This window comes from Photinus pyralis, unplaced genomic scaffold, assembly GCF_008802855.1.
Source record: "Photinus pyralis isolate 1611_PpyrPB1 unplaced genomic scaffold, Ppyr1.3 Ppyr1.4_LG3b, whole genome shotgun sequence".
NCBI classification, from domain to species: Eukaryota; Metazoa; Arthropoda; class Insecta; order Coleoptera; family Lampyridae; genus Photinus; species Photinus pyralis.
In genome coordinates, this window is record NW_022170510.1 from 9,089,719 (window position 1) to 9,112,861 (window position 23,143).

Genomic DNA, 23,143 nt, shown 5'->3' on the forward strand with positions numbered 1-23,143 from the left:
TAAACTGTTAGAGATACATAGTCGCTTAAATGAGGAAAGTGGCAAAAAAACCGAAAAATATCATTTTCGGGAATGCGCTGACGTTTATTTATTTTCAAAGGTATCAAAAAGTAGTTTTAACAACAAACCCCTAGTAATTTTTCTCAGCTTTCTGGTGGTGTAAAAGTAAAGTTTTTATCACTTGTGAGTTTCGAGTAAATCACATCAAATTTCTTATTTCTTATGGACGACATATTGGATTTTTATGTCATTCGATAGAGAAAAAAATTACAAAACCACCTGATACTAAGGGAATCAACTTTGCATTTTTGCTTCGAAGTATTTCTTATGGCATTCATTCCATGGCTGATTATGATTCAAAACAAATTCATTTGTTTATCGTCTTACATAGTCACCATCGACACGGCCATGAATTATTCCCATAAGAAATACATTGCAAAATTTGAGGCAAAAATACAAGGTTGATTCCCAAATGAAATACTAAGTGTTTAGTATCGCTGACTTTATAATTTTTTTCTCTATCGAATGATACAAAAGTGCAATATGCTGTCCATAACAAATAAGAAAGTTGATGTGATTTACTCGAAACTCACCAATGATAAACATTTTGATTTAGCACTATAAGAAAGCTGAGAAGAACCACTAACTATTTTTTGATTAACGACAGCGCATTTTGGAAAATGACTTTTTTCGGTTTTTTGACCGTAACTTCATTATTTATAGAGCTACAAGAAACTGTGAAAGGGTAAATTAATCTAAATAAAATTCTAAAATTCCTTTCCTATCCAAGCGACTATGTGTCTCTTACTGTCTACGAGATCCCCATACTAAATAACCGGAAAAAAACTCACCCTTTATATAGGCCTCACCTGTACAAACGTTTTAAAGAACATCTTAACAATATCCATAAATATCTAGTTCTAAAAGATTGGGGACATTCTAAATTATTATTAAATTCGTTCCCTAAGAAGAACAATAAAGTAACACAAGGAAAAAAGGATGGTTTGAGAGCTCCCATTGCCAGAACCATTTTGAACACAGTTTAAACAAAACGTGAATAGACGGGCACAGAAAATAATTTTATTATTTGGGCAGTTGGTAGAGCGAAAGGCCATCATGATTTATTAGATTTTTACAACATTTTGGGATGGTATGCGGTTAATGAATAGAAAATCTGACGACGAGCGACACTACACCGCAGAACTGTCAAAATGGGTTAATCGGTTACTGAGCTAAATAACTTATGGTACTTTCTGTTGATCTATTTCCAATATTTGTGCTATTACCTGTCAAGTTGATACTAGTTAGCGGTACATTCGTTTCAATTGACTTGCGCACTAACATTTGTAGCACAAAAATTGAGAATGAACCATATAAAAGCTCAAAAAACCTCAGTTCCTGATTTCAGTGTATGAGCTCTTATTTATCAGGTAAATGTCAACTCATAAATATGGGTAAATCTATATTCTTGAGCTTCTGAGTGTCAAGTTCACGTACGCGTTTTTTCAAATTGATTCAACAAGTTTTGAGCTTGTTTTGCCAAATTCAGGGGCATATTATAGGTTAATGTATGAGTATATATAAAAACTGCAATGTACTATGCGATCAAAAATGAGTTGCTGTGGAGTCACCTTTGGAATTTTGTTTACATGGGAAATCATTTTTAAGTTAAACTTCCAAAGGCGACTCGACCGCCACTCTTTTGGATCGCCCGTTATGTGTTTTCAACATTAAATTTTAGTTTGTAGGCAGAATGTATTATTATATTGTACTATTTTCATAATTCATCTTCCTAAAGTTCTTCTGCTGTTCATATATTATGTATAAAACGAACATGTAGTCAAAGGAAAATCATAAAATATAAACTCGACTTAATGGAAACCTAACGTTTGAGTCTATAAATTTGGGATTAATGGACTCGAAACCGCCAGAACAGGAATAGATCCGAGAAAGTCAAGTAATGCATAAACAATTCGAGGGCTTCGCTGTTGAATTATTTGCAATTTGTTGGCTGGACTTCATCACGCCCGTTACAAAGAGCCCTGTTTCCCATTCCAACTCGCATCCGGAATTTGCAGGAAATTACTGCCAAAGGCGATGTATAATACCGCTCTCTCTATTTTAGCGAAGTTTGCGATGCCGTTAACTCAAAGTCTTTACGCCAACAGTTTTCAATTTTTTGTCCCCTTAGGCTGTAGACCAAACAACGTGAGGACGTCCGGTCATGCACGACTGCACAATGCAAGTTATTTTCCTCTCACTTTGTACCGAAACCATCTATAATGAAACTTTTTCGGTCGTTTTTAATTTCGCTTAAACAACCTTTAAAAATTTTATTCATTCCGGTCGTATACTTAAAGTTGAAACAAAGACTGCTAATGCGATTAAAGAAACCCCTGCGGAATTTAAACTAAATTTATCTAGAAAATTTCTTTGGAGAATTTACTTTTAAACGTTTAAATTAAAGAAAGAAAGTTATATAAGCAGGTCTAAAACAGTACGTCTCTGTTGCAAAATCTCTCGATGATAAATTGTTTCACTTCCTCGGAAAAAATGAAGATTAACATGAAATTTTTCGTATATACGGAATAGAAGTAAAGAAACGTAAGCATTTGTTCAGAAAATGTGTAGCTATTAAATCACTTTCCCAGTGTAAGTTATGGCGGGATCTTCCTCGACTCGGGGCTATTTTTTATAGGAGGTTACAATACAAATTCATTGGAGCAGGACGAGGAGCAACCTGTAAAAACAAGCCTCTTTAGATGAGTGAACCTCTCGATATTATGATGTTTCGGAGATTTCATGTCATATGGTTCCTCTCCGTCCTTTGTCCGAAATTATACACCCTCCTCTATTTACGACTACCATTACCGTTATCTCATTGCCACAGTTCATTGTCACAAGCAAGCGCCTACGAATCTTCCAGAGAGGATATAAATTTTGCACCTCCTTGTTAACGCTCGGGGTGTTTCCGCACCTTTTCAGAACGTTTTTATAATAACTTTACTTCATTCAACTCCTGCGTGGGAATTTGGTATAATGGAAAATGCCTACACGTGTTCGATGAAATTTAATTATGAAGATGCTTCCAAATGGAGAAAAACGATTTTAGCCCTTATATTCGCGGGTTAATTTGGAAGATTCATTTTTCACCTCGCTTTAATTTCTACCTCAATGCGTTATATTTGAAATTCGTTTAGTTCTTAGATTAGAACACGCTGCCAAAATGTACTGTGGTAATTTAGAGAAAGTTAAATTCGCAAAATGTACAATTGTGGTGTATTTGTGACCGCTGTCAGAATATGAATGCATCTCATCCATAGTCTTACTGCTGCTAAGGCTCGTTCGCTCACTAAAACCACCAAGTGGTGCAATTACTGAAATGCATTTCGATTAAACGAACGAACGCTGCGGCTACTGCAGCAAGTACAATGCAACGAATAAACTTTTGCAGAACGACGGAAAAGAGTGACGGCAAAATGGGAGCGGTGGGATTGTCAACTTATTGACGCAAAATCATCTTTCAAACTTTTTAAGTGTTTCCTGATAAAGTTCGTTAATTTAACGAAAAGTTTGCCAAGAGACGTAAATGCCGTCAGCACACTTCATAATTTAGTCAACAGTAGACGTTTAATTTAATAGTCATAATTTTATTTTATTACTAAAGTAATAACCGCTTAAACGTAAACATTGAAAATTATGGGTCATATTTTAGCGTTTAAGTATTCTATGATAGTATGCTTTAATATCGCTCAATCCTAATCATGAATGCTAAATGCACATAACAATTTATTACCTTCCACGCTGTTAAAATACCGCACTTTCTTCGAAATGCTGAAATAGCTAATTAGACATCACCATTGAGATGAAGTTCCTCGTTTGGGCACTTACTTTCAAGTGAGCTTTCATTGTGATACAGCTTGCAGGAGTACAAAGTTGCACTGGGTTCCCGCACCCAGAGACTCAGTGAGCTTGACCAAGTAATTCGCTTTACTTTCGTACAATATGCGTCTAGAGGTTTTTTTTTATTACTAACATTTGATAGAATAAATAAATCGTTACTTTGTAACTTTTAGTTCCTTCCACATAGTAAAGCAAAGGTTGAGCTGTTTTATGCCTTTCACAAATCCTTATTCACGATACACAAACGTAATTAAATTATCGATGGACTGAAAAGTAACATGGCAAAGATATTTAATTTCCAGAGTGGAATTGCGTAGTTCAATAAATTCGATATCGTGTTTTATTATTTATTAATTCATTATGTCACCACACCTGTAATTAGGTACTTAATCCTGTACTATACGAAATTATTCCAAACATAAGCGTTAAGGATTTCATCGGAGTTAGCTCGTAAACTTTAAACGAAATTACACAAAGTTTAAAAGGTCTAAAACCAAGAGTACAAGATGTTTGACCTCCAAAAATCACAAAGTTTTTCATTCTGTAATCCCTCCAGGGCCGTAGCCAGGGGTACGCCAGAATCTCTTTCTCAGAAACTGTAACACACATACGAATGAAGTGGGTGAGTGTTTTCCAATATGAAACTGGTAGGTAAATCGAACAAGAATTCCAAATGCGCTCGAACAACAAAAATGGTAAGAACTTGCTATATTTGTTGACTTTTCGAAAAGAAAATTTTGTCACCGAAACCACCCTAGTGTATTCATACATGCGAACTCCTCGCCTAAAAATGATTTACAAGTTTTGTGTATCTATCCAACATGTTTATTTGGAAAATATCAGAGGGAGGTCAATAGTAATTTTCTCACACATTGTGCAATTTCAGTGGAATTATTTTATGAAACGCCAGCAATAATTTGTTTGGAGAGCGTAATGAGAGATGAATGCATACTATAAATAAAGAAGTTTATTGCCCGGATATTTTCGTACGACGAGGTACTCGTGACTAATATTCAGAAAACTACGGCAGTGTGTCTGTGGGAGATCAAATTTTTCGCTTTTCTATTGCTCATTTCGAAGGTACCATTTTTAGGAGGAAGGTCGGCCGTACCGTTTCCAGAGAGTGCCAATTAAGTTACTGTAATGATTTTGATTTGTGTAAAAATAATGATCGGTTTTTTTTAAGAAATTCTTGAAGTGTAAATTGACTGACAACAATCAAGAAAACTGCAAGAACAATTGAACGATTTTTAGTGTTTAAGTGTTTTAAGTGTTAAATTGCAAAGCGGTTTAACTGATAAGTTTTGTTGTACAGTTTTTTGCGTGATTTCTTTAAAATAAAATCGTACGAAGTATCCTGCAATCGATTATTTAGTTGTATGGGCAGGGTATACAGTTAAAATTAAAAGTTTTTGTCTTTAGTATAACACTAAATTGCCAAACAATATTGCAGGTAAATGAAATCGAGCACATGTTACGGGATTTAGTAGATGAGAGAAGGCTTTTTATTTTTCGTGCAAGAATAACTTTTATGAAATGAATTGGGCGATTTCATATTAAAATCGACAACTTGATCCTTTTTTTGTTTTGATTTTGATTCTTATTTCCGATAACAGGTAGAAAATTATATCCTGGAGTTTGACGCACTCTCAATATATATTATTATTGTGAATGCGGATTACGGATAATGGTCTAAAAGCAGAAAAATTAATGAACATGTCAAGCTTATCTTCTTTCACTATGGGAAACTTCCAAGAGCATAAAGCCTAATAATTCGGGACCGCCAAATCTTTTTCTCAAAATATCAATGATTTTATCCGCACTCCGTGGCAATAAAAGGACACTCAACAATGTTCCTAGCATTACCTTTCAGGTATGTTTGTTTCTCTTCTCTTGTGTAACCACAAATAGCTGTCGAATTTTCATACTGAAATATAAAATTGGGTCACTCTGTAAGGCAAATGACCTTTTACTTTCCGACCCACTATCTACTGATTCGGAATTCCTGTCGACCTCTTCTTGTTCTAACTTAGGGACTTGCACCGCCAATTTTAAATCCACGATTCCTTGAGCCAGTTTTCCCTTCTTTATCTCTGCGTCAATCTTGAGTGGTTACTCCTACTGGACAATTTTCTTGATCTGCATGATTGAGTATCTTCAGTGGCTTAACGAATCTGAATCAAGAGATCCTTTAGTTACCAAATTGCACATCTGTATAACAAAATACCATCTGATTTTAAAACATTAAGTCAAGTTAATTTTAAAAAAAGGCTGAGAATGCATTTCTTATATAAAAATTAATTTTTATGCACTTAATTGCTCCCTTCAGTTGAATCTTTGCTTGTTTTCGTGTCCCATTAATTCCAATAATATACCTATATATGATTATGCGTGTATGAAACGTGTACCTATATGTATATAAATAATTATGTACCTTAGTGTTCACTGGAGATATTCTTTCTTTAATTTTTTACATGTTTATATTTTATCTGTGGCCATATCAATATTAATTTCTATATGTTATATCGGGTTAGGTGGAAGAGCAGCACATGGCATACATGTCATTGCTGAACCTCGGCCATTCCTAGTGAATAAAGGCATTTATTATTATTATGGTCGGTGTTTCTTGTGAGAACTCAGGTCTAGCCTGGTTAACTAATCGCACGGATTAAAATCAAGTAACGATTAGTGTCTGTGTCTGTGTCTGGTGGTTATGTAGGGTCCTTAAAAAAAAAAAAAATCACACGTACATTGGACATCTAGGGATAGTATGTAATTCGTACTTACCAACATACCTATTGATGGGCACAATAGCCAACGCTATCAGGAAAGAGGAAAACAAAACAAAACAAAACAAAAATCATTATAATAATTCCTGTAATTTTATTAAATGGAGTTTATTGTATAAGTGTTTCTTTGGCTTTGCGTTTGGGTTGAATACGAGTGGGTTGTGATAACGTGGTGTGTTTCTGTGAAGAAGGAGTTTTGTGTTTTTTAATTGTATTTATGGTGTTTATTTGTTCCTGAGGTCGTATTTGTGAGGTTGCTTGGGTTTTTGGTGGAGATATTGCAGTATTTTGTGAGCCTGTGGTGCTGTTAAGGTTTTTGCGCTTCGGTTGTATACGAGTGGGTTGTTTCTGAGAAGAAGGAGTATTGTGTTTTTTAACTGTCCTAGGGCGTGTAACTTTATTGGGTGGACCTGTCTTTGTAGTGCATGTTGCGTTACTTATATTTATGGTGTTTCTTTGTTCTTGAGGTTGTATTTGTGAGGTTGCTTGGGTTATTGGTGGAGACATTACAGTATTTTGTGAGCCTGTAGTGCTTTTAAGGTTGTTGCGTTTCGGTTGAATACGAGTGAGTTGTTTCTGAGAAAAAGGAGTATTGTGTTTTTTAACTGTGCTAAGACGTGTAATTTTATTGGGTGGACCTGTTTTTGTAGTGCATGTTGCGTTACTTGTATTTATTGTGTTTCTTTGTTCTTGAGGTTGTATTTGTGTGGTTGCTTGGGTTATTCGTGGAGATATTATAGTATTTTGTGAGCTAGTAGTGCTGTTTAGGTTTTTGCGTTTGGGTTGTATACGAGTGGGTTGTGATAACGTGGTGTGTTTCTGAGAAGAAAGAGTATTGTGTTTGTTAGCTGTGCTAGGCCGTGTAACTTTATTGAGTGAGGGCGTCTTTGTAGGGCATGTTGCGTTACTTGTATTTATTGCGTTTGTTTGTTCAGGAAGTTGTGTTTGTGTGATTGGTTGAGTTAAGGGTGGAGATATTACAGTATGTTGTGTGTCATGTTGTGAGTCTAAAGTGCTGTTTAGGCTTTTGCGTTTGGGTTGAATACTAATGGGTCGTGATAATGTGGTTTGCTTCAGAGGTGAATCTCTGATTGTAGTATATGTTGTATCATTTGTTGTACTTGTTTGCTCGGTAAGTTGTATTTGTGTGTTTGTTTGGGTTAGAGGTGGAGATATTACAGTATGTTGTGTACCGTGTTGTGAGCGAGTACTGTTGTTTACATGTATACGTTGTGGATCATTTGTGTATGTAGTATCTTGTGTTATGTTTAGAAATTTACGAACAATATGGCATGTGTTGATAATGACTGCTTTTTGTAAATGTTTGTATGTGTTTTTGTCTAAACCTAATAGTTGTAAATTGGGGTGTATTGTCCTTGGTATAACTCCGGTAGCACTAAGAATAATGGGAACTATAACAGTAGATTTCATTCTCCATTGCGTCTTAAGCTCGATAGCTATATCGGTGTATTTACGGTGTTTTTCTGCATGTGTTTTAGTTAAGTTGTTAGTGTTGGGTATGGCAATGTCTATAATACAAATGGATTTTTGTGTTTTATCTATAAGTGTAATATCTGGTCTATTATTGTGGATAGTTTTGTCTGTGAGTAGTGTCCTGTCCCAATATAATTTGTGTGTGTTGTTTTCAAGTATGATTTGTGGCGTGTATTTGTAGTATGGTGTCGTATCTGTTATGAGATTGTGTTTAAGTGCTAATTTTTGATGTATGATTTTAGCTACCTGATCATGTCGATGTTTGTATTCAGTTTGTGCGAGTCGTGTGCATGCCGATATTATATGTTGGATTGTTTCTGATGTTTGTGAACAGAGTCGGCAAGAATCATTTGTCACTGTTTTGTCTTTCTTTATGTATGTGTTTTTTATAGTTACGTGTGTTAATGACCTGGTCTTGTATTGCTAACATGAAACCCTCAGTCTCCGGGAAGATATCACATTCAGACAACCAACTGTGCGTTGCTATAGAATCAACACAACCCTGGCTAACCTCTTGTGGAAATCGTCCATGTAANCGGCTGTAGAGGTTTCGGGTATCCCGACGAGCGGCCGCCTGTTCACCAACTCGTCACTATCGGCTCGCATGCTGCAACGTCCAGCGATAGCTCCAGACGTGCCCTGACGCTCCTCAGGTAGCGGCATTTTTCCGAGGCTTTGTTTAAACTCCATTTTCATAAGAATATGGGGTGACTAGGAACACGCGTCACTCTTCAAGATATTCGCGTAAGCAAATATCCACCTGCGTGTTGTGTATAATGTAGGAAAGTAGGGAACATGGACGTGGGAGTTGGAAAGTAAAGTGGGTAGGTAAGTACTAAAGGTGGTTGGACTTGTCACCTTTAGTGCCCATTGATCGCCTTTTACGATCTCTAGGGCGAGAGTGGGCCTATTCTATCCCCGAACCCACAGGGGTTATTATTATTATTATTATGGTCGGTGTTTCTTGTGAGAACTCAGGTCTAGCCTGGTTAACTAATCGCACGGATTAAAATCAAGTAACGATTAGTTTCTGTGTCTGTGTCTGGTGAAGTTATGTAGGGTTCTAAAGAAAAATAAAAAATAAAATAAATATTCACACACTCACATTGGAAATCTAGGGATAGTATGTAATTCATACTTACCAACATAGCTCTTAATGGCCACAATAGTCAATTATTATTATTATTATTATTATTATTATTATTATTATTATTATTATTATTATTAATCTCTTCTTGCTTGTCAGGAAGGTCGTTGTTTACACACGTAGAAAAGTTAATGATTTTGACATCTTGGTTTTCTCGAAGAATCAATGTTATAGACTCTTACTTAGTAAACTGTTATGTGATTGTTATCCGGCTCGAAGGATCAATGCTATTGACTCACGCCTCATAACGTATGCTGTGATTATTGTCTGGGTCGAAGAACAAATTGACCAAGACAAGAACGTTTAAAATTGTTTATTTATTCTGACGGTCTTTTACAATTCATTTTATTATTATGCCAATATTAATATCCAGAACTTGATGCTAACAAACAAAAATACAACAATACTACTCACTATTGCAATGTTACTATCATTATATCCATGCTTACCATCTATATCTAAAATACCTTTTGTTTTGTAGGTTTCTTAGTGGTGGCGATATTAAGGGCCAGGTACGCGCAATCCATAAAATGCGTACGAAATTGACACCATAACAAATAAAGCACGGTAGAAAAAAATTGGTTGTAATATGATAACCAGTGCGTTCACAGAAATGTGTCCCAAATAAACTAAAACAAAGTAACGTCTCCAATTACACGATCAATAAGCGTGTGGTAACTAAGGCAACAGTTGTGTTGTGTCTTTTCCAATTTATTTTGGCATGACACACGTCACCTCTGTTGGGTATGAATGATAAAAATCTCCTAATTGTGGAAGGTTTAATGAAGGTCCTTTAAGGACAATACAACATTTGTGTGCAACAATTCCTTCTTTTTCTTCATTTTCTAGTTAAAATGCTAGAACGTGAGTAAAGCACGTTTGTTTTCAAATTTTTTTTATTTATCAAGCGTTTTACCTCCAAACCTAACCAAATAAAATAACTTTGCCAAAGATTTCCGAACGCCTTCAAACGATTTCAAACTAAATTGAATTCAGGAGAAAATTTGAAATGGTGGCATTAGAAGGTAATAAATATTAATATAAATTTTCACGTACGCGTACGTTTAAAAAGTGGCTTTGCTGTGTAATACAGTTGAATGCGATAATCTGCGGCTTTACACAAAGGCTTTGTTGTCTACGGAAATTGGATGGGCCAAGCTTATGGCTCCAAAACGTACAAATTATAGAATTTTCTGCTGTGTTTGCTTATTTCCTCGCGGAGGTTCACATTTTATTAATACGATAAAGGTATATTGAAAAGCTCATTAGATTTGAAAACAATTAATTTCGAGTAATGTAAGTGCGTATTTTTCACTATATAATTCTGCTCATTTAACTTGTTTCAGGTCTCCTGGGTAAGGCATAGAGATATACACCTACTCACAGTGGGACGATATACCTACACTTCGGATCAACGTTTCGAAGCAATGCACTCTCCGCACTCGGAGGAATGGACGTTGAGGATACGATATCCTCAAAGGAAAGACTCTGGTATTTACGAATGCCAGATCAGCACGACACCCCCTATAGGGCATCCTGTCTATCTTACAGTAGTTGGTAAGTAAACTTTACGACCGTCAGTTACATACATTTATAAAACTGGATCGATAAAGTTTAACTTTTACGGGTGAAAATGGAGACATTGCATGCATAATTTAACTTAATTGGACACTGAAGTTCGCAGAAACTTTCTGAGCTTGCTCTAAGCTCAAAATTTATATGTTGTCGGTATATGTTAGCCTCCAGCTTATGGAGATGTACAGAATAAGTAATGTGTAGTCGTTAAATCTGTTTTATTAACTTTTGCATTAAGCCAAAGATGATAAAAACGTTGCCCTCGTACGATAAAAATGATTATTGGTCGTGTAATAGGAATACCGAATTTATTACATGCATAAATTCGTGGCGGACTAGTACAATCATCATTTGAAAAGCCCGTTGTTTGGGGAAGAATTTTAATTTATCACCGGTTGAAGCTCACCAAGAATGATTTAAGAATTTCGAGAGAAGTCCATTACAAGAACAGTATATGGGATTAAACGATCGACTCTGTAAACTTTAAACGTAACCTGGCAACTCCTATCCGTATTCGATGATAGATTTTGAAACTTGCCATGTTAACAGGATTTATTAAATGGAGTAGTTTGCTGCAAACAATTTTCCTGAGTAAGTTTATACGTTGGTTTGAGACCGGTCGAAAGTTTCATTTGAATGCAGTTACAGTCTAACAAGTTACTACCTACTTCCTGAGTAAGATGGCAATTCGGTACTTAACCAATTATAAAAATTGGATTCGCCCAATATTCTCTTTGTGGATGGCAGTATTTCTGATTGGTTCTATCCTTAATATGTTTATGATGATTTGACTTGGATAAAATAAGAAAACTGTAAAAGGTCCTCAATGCACATACTGCAGAAGTTCAATTTGGTGGACTAATATATTGCAATTCAATGTTTCCAAATAACGTCCAGTGACATTCTAATCCAAAAGTTTAGTGCCAGTGCGTAAGATCTTTGTTGGTATAAATTAGTGACGTTTCGTAATTAGAAGAGTAGTTGAAACTAAGGATTAACTAAATGTAACTTGAAAAGAAAATTAGTAGCGTCCAATTTGTTGACTTTTTGCATAAAATCGGAAAGGATATTAAAACAATACAAATATATTCCTACTTTAACGTTCAGGAAGCGGCGAATTATCTGAGAAAGTGTCTAGCTTTAGTAAATGGTATTAATTTAAGCAATTTAATTAAATAACGAGAGCGGCGCTTCAAGTCTTAAAAGGAAAATTTTTGAGATTCACGGCGTTGTAAATTAAAACTTACGTCGTTATTTCTTGATATAGAATTAAAAGTTAAACAAAATTACCGAGGACCGAAGCTGCAATAAACATCTGCGCCTGAATATTGTAAAATTAACGACCTCATATAATTTTAGCATTTACATAAACTTCTTTGTACAGCATTTAAGATCTATTTTGTTTCGTTATTCTGGTTTAGATACTAAGAGACACCAAGCAAGATTGTACCTGTTTTGATTTAGGCAAATTCTTATTGCAAGTGTCCGGCCAACATCAATTATGTGTCCGTTGCGACTTGTTGGCAATGCGTATTATTGACTATTGGCTTTTACCACCGCGCATAACTATTACCCTCTGTCTTAATTCAGTTTTCCTCCGTTACTGTGGGAATTTTGAGAAGCACTTTGGGAGTAAACCTTAACGTATTCAAAGAAACCCACGTGTAAATGTGAAGTACCTATCTTCCGCACTTTCGTCTGTAAAATGTAAAATTCCCTTTTTCAGTTTCCGTAGGAATTTCGGAAAATTCTCCCTAGTGCTCCCTACAACCCCCAGGGAACCTACATGCCAAATTTCAGCTTTCTACCCTATCATCAGTAAAAACTCATTTACGTGGCTAATAATGTAAAATACTATTATTATACGGTGGGTTTATACAATCATTACCATTAGTTCACTATCATTAGCCCATTATGAAATAGCCAATAGAAACATACGTATGGTTTCATTGGTTAGTGACGCACAATAAACCTTTTTTCCTATTGGCTACTTCTTAACGATCTATTGATAGTAAACCAAGATTTTTAGATAGGTAGGTTGTCTGGTAACTCTAAACCAATGAAACGTTTACATATTGAAGACGGGAATTGGTTTTAGTTTACAATGCTAATACAAAGGGCAAAAATGTAGTTTTTGTAGTGTAGTTTAGGACTTTTTTGGGTATATGTCTGGGTATATGGGACCGTCGAGGTATGTAGCTTCTGTAAAAAGTGTAAAAATCGATAAATTTTGAAAACAATTAGTAACTCGTAATCTTCGCGGATGTTCTGATTCCGGTTTTCAGAGATCGTGGAGGACGTGGAGAAGCTTTTTTGTGTCGTAGTGGAGTTGGGGGAATAACTGTGGTTTAGGAAGACCCGGATCGCCGCTCGCGAAGAAAGCGGTTTTCGCTTTTTACGCCTTCTAGAACCGAAACGGTTAGACGTAGAGAAAAACATACGTACTTCAGTAAACGGGGTTGCGATGCATCTTCATAACCAGATCAAAGTTTGTGCTTGCTACATATTCGCTTATTTTTAGGAGTCCACTTATCCTTACGGTAACAATTTCATACCCATTCTTTAACAATGTTAGGTGGAAATATCACATAAATACCGTTAATGTTTGTGCACCAGGAGATCTAGATCCTTGTGAAATTATATTTCCTCCAGTTTACTATGCACGGACCGACTATAGAATCCTCCTTGGTAACTGGGAAACTCTTCGTCATCAGTGCGACGAGGGCTATATGGAGATGATGAATCATTCTTGGCTTAATTTCTATGTTCGGTAACCACCCAGTGGACGGATTTGATTAAAGTTGACCGACTCCCTTTGCGAAAACAACCGGGGCAAATTTGGCACTGCATAACGTCGCTTAAAAAAATTCTTATTTTTCACTACTTACACTCATAATTATGCATATCGCCTTTATAAATTCTGACCAAATAGGCGATTTGGAATGGTATAAATACTTATTCAGCGCTTTTTGCCATTTAAAGTTTGATTACAGCTGACATATTTAACTCGCTCTCCCGGCTCTATTTTAATTACACACCTAATGCAGCATAAATATTAATTTACTCTATTTACATCTTAAGATTGCATTTCTATTTCTAACCTCGATTGTACGGATTGACGGAAGTCTTGTTACAATGGACAGGAAAAATAGACCTTGTGGAAAATCATTTTGTAAGTAACTAAGGAATATTCAAATTTTTTAAGGGGATTTTGCTTTTACTTACTCCAAGTTTGATGGCGTTCGGTATGCGTATGTGTTCTTTTTTTTGTTTTTAATCCATTATCTCCAAATGGAAATTAATGCCTTGAGCATACATAATGAATATGCAGTAATAAACTACATTAATGAGAAATTAATACCTTACAACAACCGCTATTCCATTACTATCCAGTTATTCAAGGATTTTTACTGTAAAATAATCTGTACCCATTAATCAAACCCTAAATTTAATAATCATTTAATGGAAGTAATTTGGGGTATTTAAGCTTTTGCTTACTTTTCGCATCAATTAAATTTTAATATCAATATTACGAAGTATAAAATTATCAGCAACGTTAAACGCCCACGAAGTTAAATAATCCATTTTCGGAATAACGTATTCTTGCTGTGTATACTTCAAAGCGAATCTGCTCGTACTTTCATCAACTTCAACCGACATGTATGGCTAAGTTTGCGAATAGAATTTGAACTTATTGTCGTAATTTCAAAGTATTTCGTGAGGAGCAAGCAATACGTCACGTAAGTGGTTGTCTTGAAAAGTTTATGTAGCAAGTCCAGAACCGAGAACATTTCAGAAACTTGGGGGTATTTGTACATAATGATAATTACAAGCAAGAGTCGAGTTTGAATTGTAATGTCTCCCGTTATAATAGCAATGGTGCGAGTAGTTGTACTGCTAGTAGCATCTGCTAGCAATTGGCACGTGCGAGATCAAAGTTTGACCTAGTAATTATGCTATGTACCCTCTCCATTACGATAACCTATAACTGACGTCTTAACCATCTGAATTAATGACTTCGTGCTCGATTGCGGTGTGTGGAAGTGTAAAGCTGCTCTTTCTCTGAATTCGGCTAATCGCGAATTTAGCCATTCCAACAACGTAACGTATTCAATGTTTGTTCTTCGGTTTTCCTTTTCTCCTTTTTACTTATTTCGCTTTTCATTCGCCATGCAAGATAAACACCCTAAAAAGCTTTTTGATTCATGCAAAGGTTTTTCGTTTGATACCCTTACAAATTTAGTCATTTTGTAAATGAACAGAAGCTCAGAGGTACGGGGACCCTTTCAAACCATTTTGGAGTGTTTACACTTCTTTGATGTGACATATATCAACAGAGTATGATATTTATATGTAGGTACACATTATTACTCTTCTTGTTTATATTCCCCAGCTACATTTACCTATTATGTGTGTGTAAAATTTGAATTTTAAGCGTGACTAAAAAAAATGTAAACCTGCTCATTTCGAATGTAGGTATGTGATTCGTGCTCTCGAATTAATAATACATTTTATGTGTTTGCACTTTCAAAATAATTTCCATTTCTAAATTAATACTACGAGTAGGGTTACCGTAGGTACATTTTTATTTATTTAAGATTTTACGCATCAAGCACTAGGGTTTTTCGCGTCTTATTTTGTTTAGTAGGTTTACATCTTTTAGAAATTTTAATGTATTTTCTGCAGTCAAGTTAATTAATATTTTGCAGGCATCAGGTTGTGATCAGGTTGTGACTAGATAGTAATAAAATTGTTATACAAATTGATAAAATCTTTATAAACTGTCGAAGAGAATCACCGTATTGGCACAGTGAGTGAGACGCATGGTATTTTTTCTTTATTGTATCAAAAACGTTCCCGCTGGAAAATGGAGAGTTGTCCAAAGTTCCTTTAAGCCAATTAGCTTTTGAGTACAAATTGCCGTTCATTGTGGAAAAATAAAATTTGCTTTCTCAGACTTGAAAAAAAATCTGCTTATGAAGCGTCAAAGGTCAATTCGTGGACTAAGAACGGTTTCATATCTCAAATAGGCGTTATCCATGCTAACATATATTTATAAAAGTTTTAGCTAAACCAAACTACTTTCATCTTCTTTCACATTCAAATCAAATCGATAGCATGTGTTGGATTGGGTTGCACAAGCACATCTGAATGAACTTCTTTTCCTTTTTTGCGAAGCTCCTATTGAACTGAATGTGACAGCTAGTCACATGAAACATCCTCCCCCGTGAATTTGCTACCACGCCTTTTTATATGAGGAAACTGTTGCACGTCATATGCAAAAACGGCAAGTATTTTTTTAAAGACCGAAATGCTAAGTTTCCAAGCAGTACCTAGTTAATAATAAAATGAGAATTCGTTGTTATACCACCAAAGGGGGTAATTGGGAATTAATTTTGTTTTGTGATTGTTACTTTCATTCTTCAAATTTCTGTTTACCAAGATTATTTCGGTTTGTTTATTAAACTGTCTTGTAGATACATTATTTCTAAAAGGTAAATACTCAACTGTGTTTTGTATATAATTTACATAAGAAATGATAAAGCGATGCGCAAATATCTCTAGGGCCTTTCTTACATCAAATAGGAAAGAGAACAATAGTGTATGTTTATACGTGAATTCTGTGTTTAGAAAGATTTAACAAATAAGTAAACTACAAACCCTTCCAGCAAAGCTCTTTCCGGACCGCTAAATTTCCTATCAATTATTAGCACTCCCTTCCTTACAAGATAACCTACAAAGAAAGCTACTGTCAATTTCCTAAAGTATTGTTATCACGCAACTCAATTCTATAAAATATACCGGTCGACAAATATTGGGGATGCTTGATTTTAATTAAACGCGACATTCCTTGAACAAAATGAACAAGTGGTGGTACCTTGCAAGGGCAGGACTTTAAAAACGGCTGCGTCAGATTGTGTTTGTTTGAAGGGTCGCATCGATTTTTTGTTTTCAGCTCCGCAAACTTTTTCATATTTCTTTTAGCTTATCTTGCAAGTGAAAGTATTGACAAAGGGTGCTTGTTCTTAGATTTAAATTAAACCAGCCTCTTCGACGTCGCGTCGGTTTCCGGCAAAGCGAAATAAGAACATTTCAGATAAACACATTTTTTTACGCTTTTATGAAACGGGTTTCCTCAATTTGAAGTGATGACATTATTACACGAACCTTTGATTGAATTTGATCATTTGGTCATAAGAAGGTAGGCATTGTGATGGCATAAGCCAGTTTACGAATTATCGGTTGCAAAACCGTAACGTTAAATGCACTTTCTGCGATGTAAATTTTTGATGCGTTCATTAATATTCTACCTTTAATAAGCTTTAGGGAAACGATATAGTGTTACTTCATCTACAATTTCTTCAGGGAAGTACCTACCTAAATATCTGTGAGGTTTATAAAGCATTTCTTTTCTTGACAAAATTGTACTGTATTTTGTAGTAATAATTTTTTGCAATTCCGCTTACCAATTGAATAGGAGTGAAATGGCAGTAACAAGGCGGCAAATGGAGTACTGAATGGCTATAGTCATGTGCTATTTCATGAATGATAACTGGTTTATAATTGTCTACCAGTTGAAACATTGGTTTATGCAAAGATATACAGTGCATTCGAGATAAGAGGGTCACCTCAATATCTCTTTTATTTGACGAGATACGAAATTTTAGTCAAATGTAATTTTATATGTGCATTACGATCTATCGGATCGCATATTGAAACTTCACGTACCACTTCCGGTTTAATCTGAAATCGATGCAACTTTTGTTTTTCAAATGCAATGTCTACGTTTTTTTAAGATCATTGAAAAAAACAATCAATTTGCTGTACGGCCTAAAATATGCACACGGTTGATTGTGCTGATTTTTTTTTTAATTGTTTTTTTTAATTATTATTTAAAATCAGAATCAGAATCCCTTCAGAGAGGGAAGGGAGGGGGGGGATAATAATTTCTATTATTTAAACAATATGTATCCGTTTTGTGTAAGAAATTTTTTAAGAATTAAAAAGAATGTTTTTTTCGTGTTGTCTATCCGTCTGTTCGTTCGTCCGTCCGCTTTAGTATACACTGTTATTCATTTAGAAGTAGATATAGGGATTTCCTATGTCTACTTTTAAATGATAAAAATGTTTCTGAAGGACGACTAATTTTATGTAACCGAAATAACATGCGCACGCATGGCATTATCATTCTAGATTCTAATACAAACAACAGTAAATGTATGCTTTCAGGTTATGATGAAGAGATATTAAATTCGGCCGCTATTTCCCTTTAAGTTTCTTATGGGATTCTCTTCCAAAAAAAATAAAACATTCACTTTCATATCCTCCGTTAAAATTGACGGTTGTTTACGGTGTTTTATGCGGATCGCATTTAAATAACCACTAATTTTAAAGTGATCAACAGAAAATAAGTCTCTTACGCCCCTTAAACTATTACCGGCACTATACCAATTGAGTATTACTTACTATACTTCAGTAAACGAGGCAAGCTTGCTCATTTTAAATTTATCCTGAGTAAGTGTGGTGTCTCACTATGCGTTTTTATCGCTCCTGAAAACGCTCCTGTTTGATGAATTTGAATGTAGCAGGAGCTACTTTTTCTCCACCGGAAAAACGACCTTCAAAATACGTCTCGATTGAAGATAAACCGACAATTTTGAATACCTTCAAAGCTTATTCTCAAGACAACCCAGAAAACTCGACAACAGAAAAATTAGAGTTTACCACAGATGCAGCAGGTATTATTCGTTTTTGTAGACATAAAGACTTACTTACATACATCTTACCCAAGGTGTGAGTGTCGCGAGGGTTTACAAGATTCTTCAAGAATATAAATCGACCCACAAACTTCACGCACCTGAAGTCACAGCCCGAGTGCAATTTTGGACAACATCGATGTTGGAACTAAAAGTGTTCTCAGACGTTTGATCCATTCTTTTTTGAGAGAAGTAAAGCGCCCACATTGAATACCAACAGCCAACAGATTATAAAATTCGAAATTAAAAAATGCCATAAATCGCTATTAACGAAGTTTTATTTGAATTTACTGTATGTGTTGCCAATAAAATGCTACTGTATCTATCAAACAGCAACATAATTACAACGCGCAACATTCCTGTTTATTCAAGGACTTGTATGAATACATATATTGAGGGTAAACGTTTGGTAGATTACACATTTTCTCTTGGCTTCATCGTTAATATGAGGATGAAGAGGAATGTCTGTAATAAAGTGAAAACTTTTAGCAAGCTCTACCGTGCTTTGGAATTACAATGCGCCTACCAACAATATACTAAGGTTTTAATTAGGGTTCGTTATTTGTAAGTACTCTCAATATTACCCACTCTTACGAAACGAAACGTTATTAATTTTGTTGTACAACTGAAAACTTTAATAACATATTAAACTAAAATCAAAGCCATGCGAGGAAGAAATTAATTTCTCATAGGGTGGTCTATTATCCTATTATCCCTCTTATAATGTTTCCTACCCCACTTGGATTATTCATTCATAAAATTTTCTAGCATTTCAGTATAAGTGACTAGTGAAATATAGGCAAAATTTACAATCTTCAGATTCATCAACATCAAAGATAATTTTTGAGACTACCTATATCCTCTAATCCTAATCAATCAATTTATCACAGTAACGTTTGTTGTTGCTCGGTCGGTCGCCATAATGGTTATATAGTCTCTATCAATGAATATTGAACGTACCAAAACCCTCTTAATTTTGTTACTTTTCTTTCCACAGCGACATGACAACCTGCCTCGTAATGTTCTTGCTTTCTTCATCTTGTTCAACGATTACACTCCTTTCAAGTTCTCCCAAACTACCAAAACTTCCAAAATATGTTTTCTCTCCCATTAAAATTTAATTATGACGTATTGCCATTTCGTTCGAATCCGAAAATTGAATCCATTTTCGGCGATAATTAGCGAATTGATTGATTTATTTTTGAGAATTGAAGGAATTTGCGACAATAGGTCAAATATCAACATTAATTAATTAATTCACCTGAAAGAATTTCAATTACTGTCTACTATACACCTTCATTCGGCAATTTTCTGAAAATTAAAGCCATTTGCGGTAGTTACAAAATACATTTAATTTATTACATTAATCCACCTGAAGTAATGCTGTTAGGACCACTGATTGCAGCTTTGAAAGACCTCTGCAAACTTTGAAGCACTCGAAAAATTGTTTTGTTTTTTTAATATAAGTTCTAAACTGTGCGTTTTATTAAAAAACGATATTTGCTACAATTTGAGACCAGAACCAACCCTGTAGGTTCAATATTTACCAAGATTCAGCCCTCCAAAAATGGAATATTTTATTTTCCAAAAAAGTGAAATTTTGAGGTTTGGTCATTTTTCGACCCCAATATCTAGGAAAATACTCCTTGAACGCGAAAAGTTATGGGAAAAATGTGGAAAATGTAATTAGCTTTAATTTAAGCACATAATGACGTGGGTAGATCATATAGTTTAAGTACTTATGAATCTTAAACATTCAAAAAACAGGAAAACAGCATTTTTCGCAAATTTGCTCTGCTTTCTTCTCACAATGGTTTAAAAGTGGTTGGAAAGAAGAAACTATACTCGTATACATCCAAACGAAATATTTAAACTACATATTAGTAATTGGTAGCTATCCATCTTATAACGACTCAAAACGGGGTGATAGTGAATAAGTAGATTGATAAAAGACACTAAACCTTCCCCATACTTCTTTTTATTATTTCCGGTAGTTAAAATAAAGGCATAAGGTGACAGCGACTATAGTTTCGACCCGAAGGTCATTATCAAGCTTAAATTTACGAGAACATGTAAAAGTGGTTGAAAAGTTACAATTTAAAAGAGTACATTTTGGTTATCCGTATGAGGAAAAATTGCTAATTTATGACATGGGAAACAATAACAATTTTTAACAATTTAAAGACTTCTGTCCTCACATTATCTAAGTACAATTAATTAATACAATATCGAAATTAGAGGAGACGAGATGGACACAGCCATCTTGAAACGAAATGTGAAAAATCTCGCCATCTCGTCTCCTCTAATTGTCTACGTCTTCTTCTCCTTCCTCGGCAATTTGAAGCTCAGCGATGTTATGGCGACACCGGAGCAAAATTTGCAGAGTTCTGAGCATTTGAGCCTTGCCTTTACGCAGGTACAGCCTTTCTTGCAACCGCTTGATAAAAATTTCAGAAGGTAGGGGTGTGCCACTTCGCTCATCATTGTTGTTGGAATGAGCCCCTGTTGGGTGGAAAACGGGCGGCGGTCTTTGCAAGTTGCTTGTAGCGTAAGCTGTTGTGCAATCTTCGAGGCATTCTTCGAAATTAAAAAGCTTACGTTTTGTACAAGCGCCATCTTTCGGTAACGAATTGATATGCAATTTTGATAAGTCAAATACAATGAAAATTAACCGCTCTACAAACAATTATAGAACTGCTATTGCCGTAGGACGTAAGGGAAAAAAGTTATCGATGAAAAACCGGAGAAAGGTTAAACATTTTGTATCCCCCCCCCCCTCCTCTTTTCGCACAAGGTCCAAAACGTGATAAAATGGTAAATAGCCATTCCCGAACAACATCCCAAAGTTTCTTTAACTTCCGACCTTTTTCCAACCAATCGACTGAACTATTCTTGGGCTTTCTTATATTTACCTAAATCAATTTATAATAATTTCATTTTTATGTTGACATAATTCTTCTAATCGCTTAAATATTTTTAGACAGAACACCAACTGGTTCTTAAATCGAGAGAGTGATGTTTCCTATTCAAATAAGGGAGTGACGCTTTCGAAGTGAAGGATATACCCCATTTGGTCACTACGGAAGTGAGTCTATACGAGCCTCCTGAATATGATTGTTAACACAAATTAAAATATGTATAGTAGGAATATGACGATTAAACCACATAGTAAAAGACAACAATTCCTTAAGTTAAATTTGATGGCGTGGGTGAGAGTCTTATCTTCCAATAAACTGAATTTACAGAAAATACAACCAATTCAAATAAACTTCCCTTCAGTCAACATAGAAATAGTTCGCCTTTGTAGGTAGCTTCCAAAGGATGCAATAAAATAATATACATAGTCCTGAGATTGTTAAAACGCGAAAACTCTTGAAAATAGTATAATTAAAACGAATCCTTCTTTATTTACAGAACCAATAACAGAAATCTTGGGTGGTCCAGATCTATTTATTAATCAAGGATCAACAATAAATTTAACTTGTCTGGTGCAATACGCGCCCGAGCCGCCGCCAATTATGTTGTGGTCGCATAACTCAGTTCCCATCAATTTCGATTCTCCGAGAGGGGGAATTAGTTTAGTTACTGAAAAAGGACCTACGACAACAAGTCGTCTACTAATTCAAAAGGCGGCACAAACGGACTCGGGGACGTACACCTGCACGCCATCCAATGCCAATCCGGGAAACGCCCGGGTGCACATACTTAATGGTGAGTAAAGAACTTTTCTAGCAAAATTTAAATAAATTTACGTTATAATTGAGATTGTTAACTGCAGTCTGAAAAATTACCCGACCTGAAGCACTTCGTCACATTACAACTATTCTAGGCTCGTTCGCCTTTTGCTTTTAGAATTTAATAAAAACTTTATGTATTTTGTCGCTATTCTTTGAAGTGTTGACAGGACATAAAAGAAAATTTAATAATGTAGAGAAAAGTTGTTGAATCTTACGGAACTCTCCACACTCTACACCATTATAACTTGACAGAGACTCGCATTCTGTAGAATGTTTGAAATTCATAGTTCTATATGCAGTGCACCTGGTCACTGCTCCCTTTAAAGTTAAAAAGTTTTTCTTTTTGAAGTGTACTTGTCGGCAGGTGGCGATTTTTAAGCAACAAACAATTTCGTGATATAAACTTTAGTTTACATGTACCAGAATTTTTACCTACAGTGTGACATTTTCGCGGTTAAGAAGTAGCTCTATAAACTAATACGCTTCTTATTCTAGTTCGTTTCCCTTTTCAAATGCAACATAGTAGGGACAAGAAGTGGGTACTCTTTGGTAGGGATATCGGATTTAAAGGACTTATTTGCATATTGAATGCAATTCATTAATAATCACGTAGCGATGATTTTCGTGATTCGCAGTAGCTACTTAGTCCTGAAAAATTCGAGGGACAATGTGTAATGAAGATGCGGATATTTCTGACCATTTTGAAGCATCTCTATCATGGTCCTAAATATTTGTTTACTT

At 35.2% G+C, this 23,143-nt stretch overlaps 1 protein-coding gene across 3 annotated transcripts in view; it reads left to right on the forward strand.

Annotated features, from left to right (window-relative positions):
* Positions 1-23,143, forward strand: part of LOC116166938 (carcinoembryonic antigen-related cell adhesion molecule 1-like) — a 56,531-nt gene that overhangs the window by 16,848 nt on the left and 16,540 nt on the right. For 2 of the 3 annotated variants that reach the window (XM_031482155.1, XM_031482154.1), the window contains exons 2-3: positions 10,680-10,890; positions 22,080-22,376. In XM_031482155.1, the coding sequence (XP_031338015.1) occupies positions 10,761-10,890; positions 22,080-22,376 (427 nt within the window). In that variant the 5' untranslated portion in view covers positions 10,680-10,760. Of the gene's footprint in view, positions 1-5,114; positions 5,201-10,679; positions 10,891-22,079; positions 22,377-23,143 lie in introns of those variants that run through there. The other variant, XM_031482153.1, reaches the window with a different exon arrangement.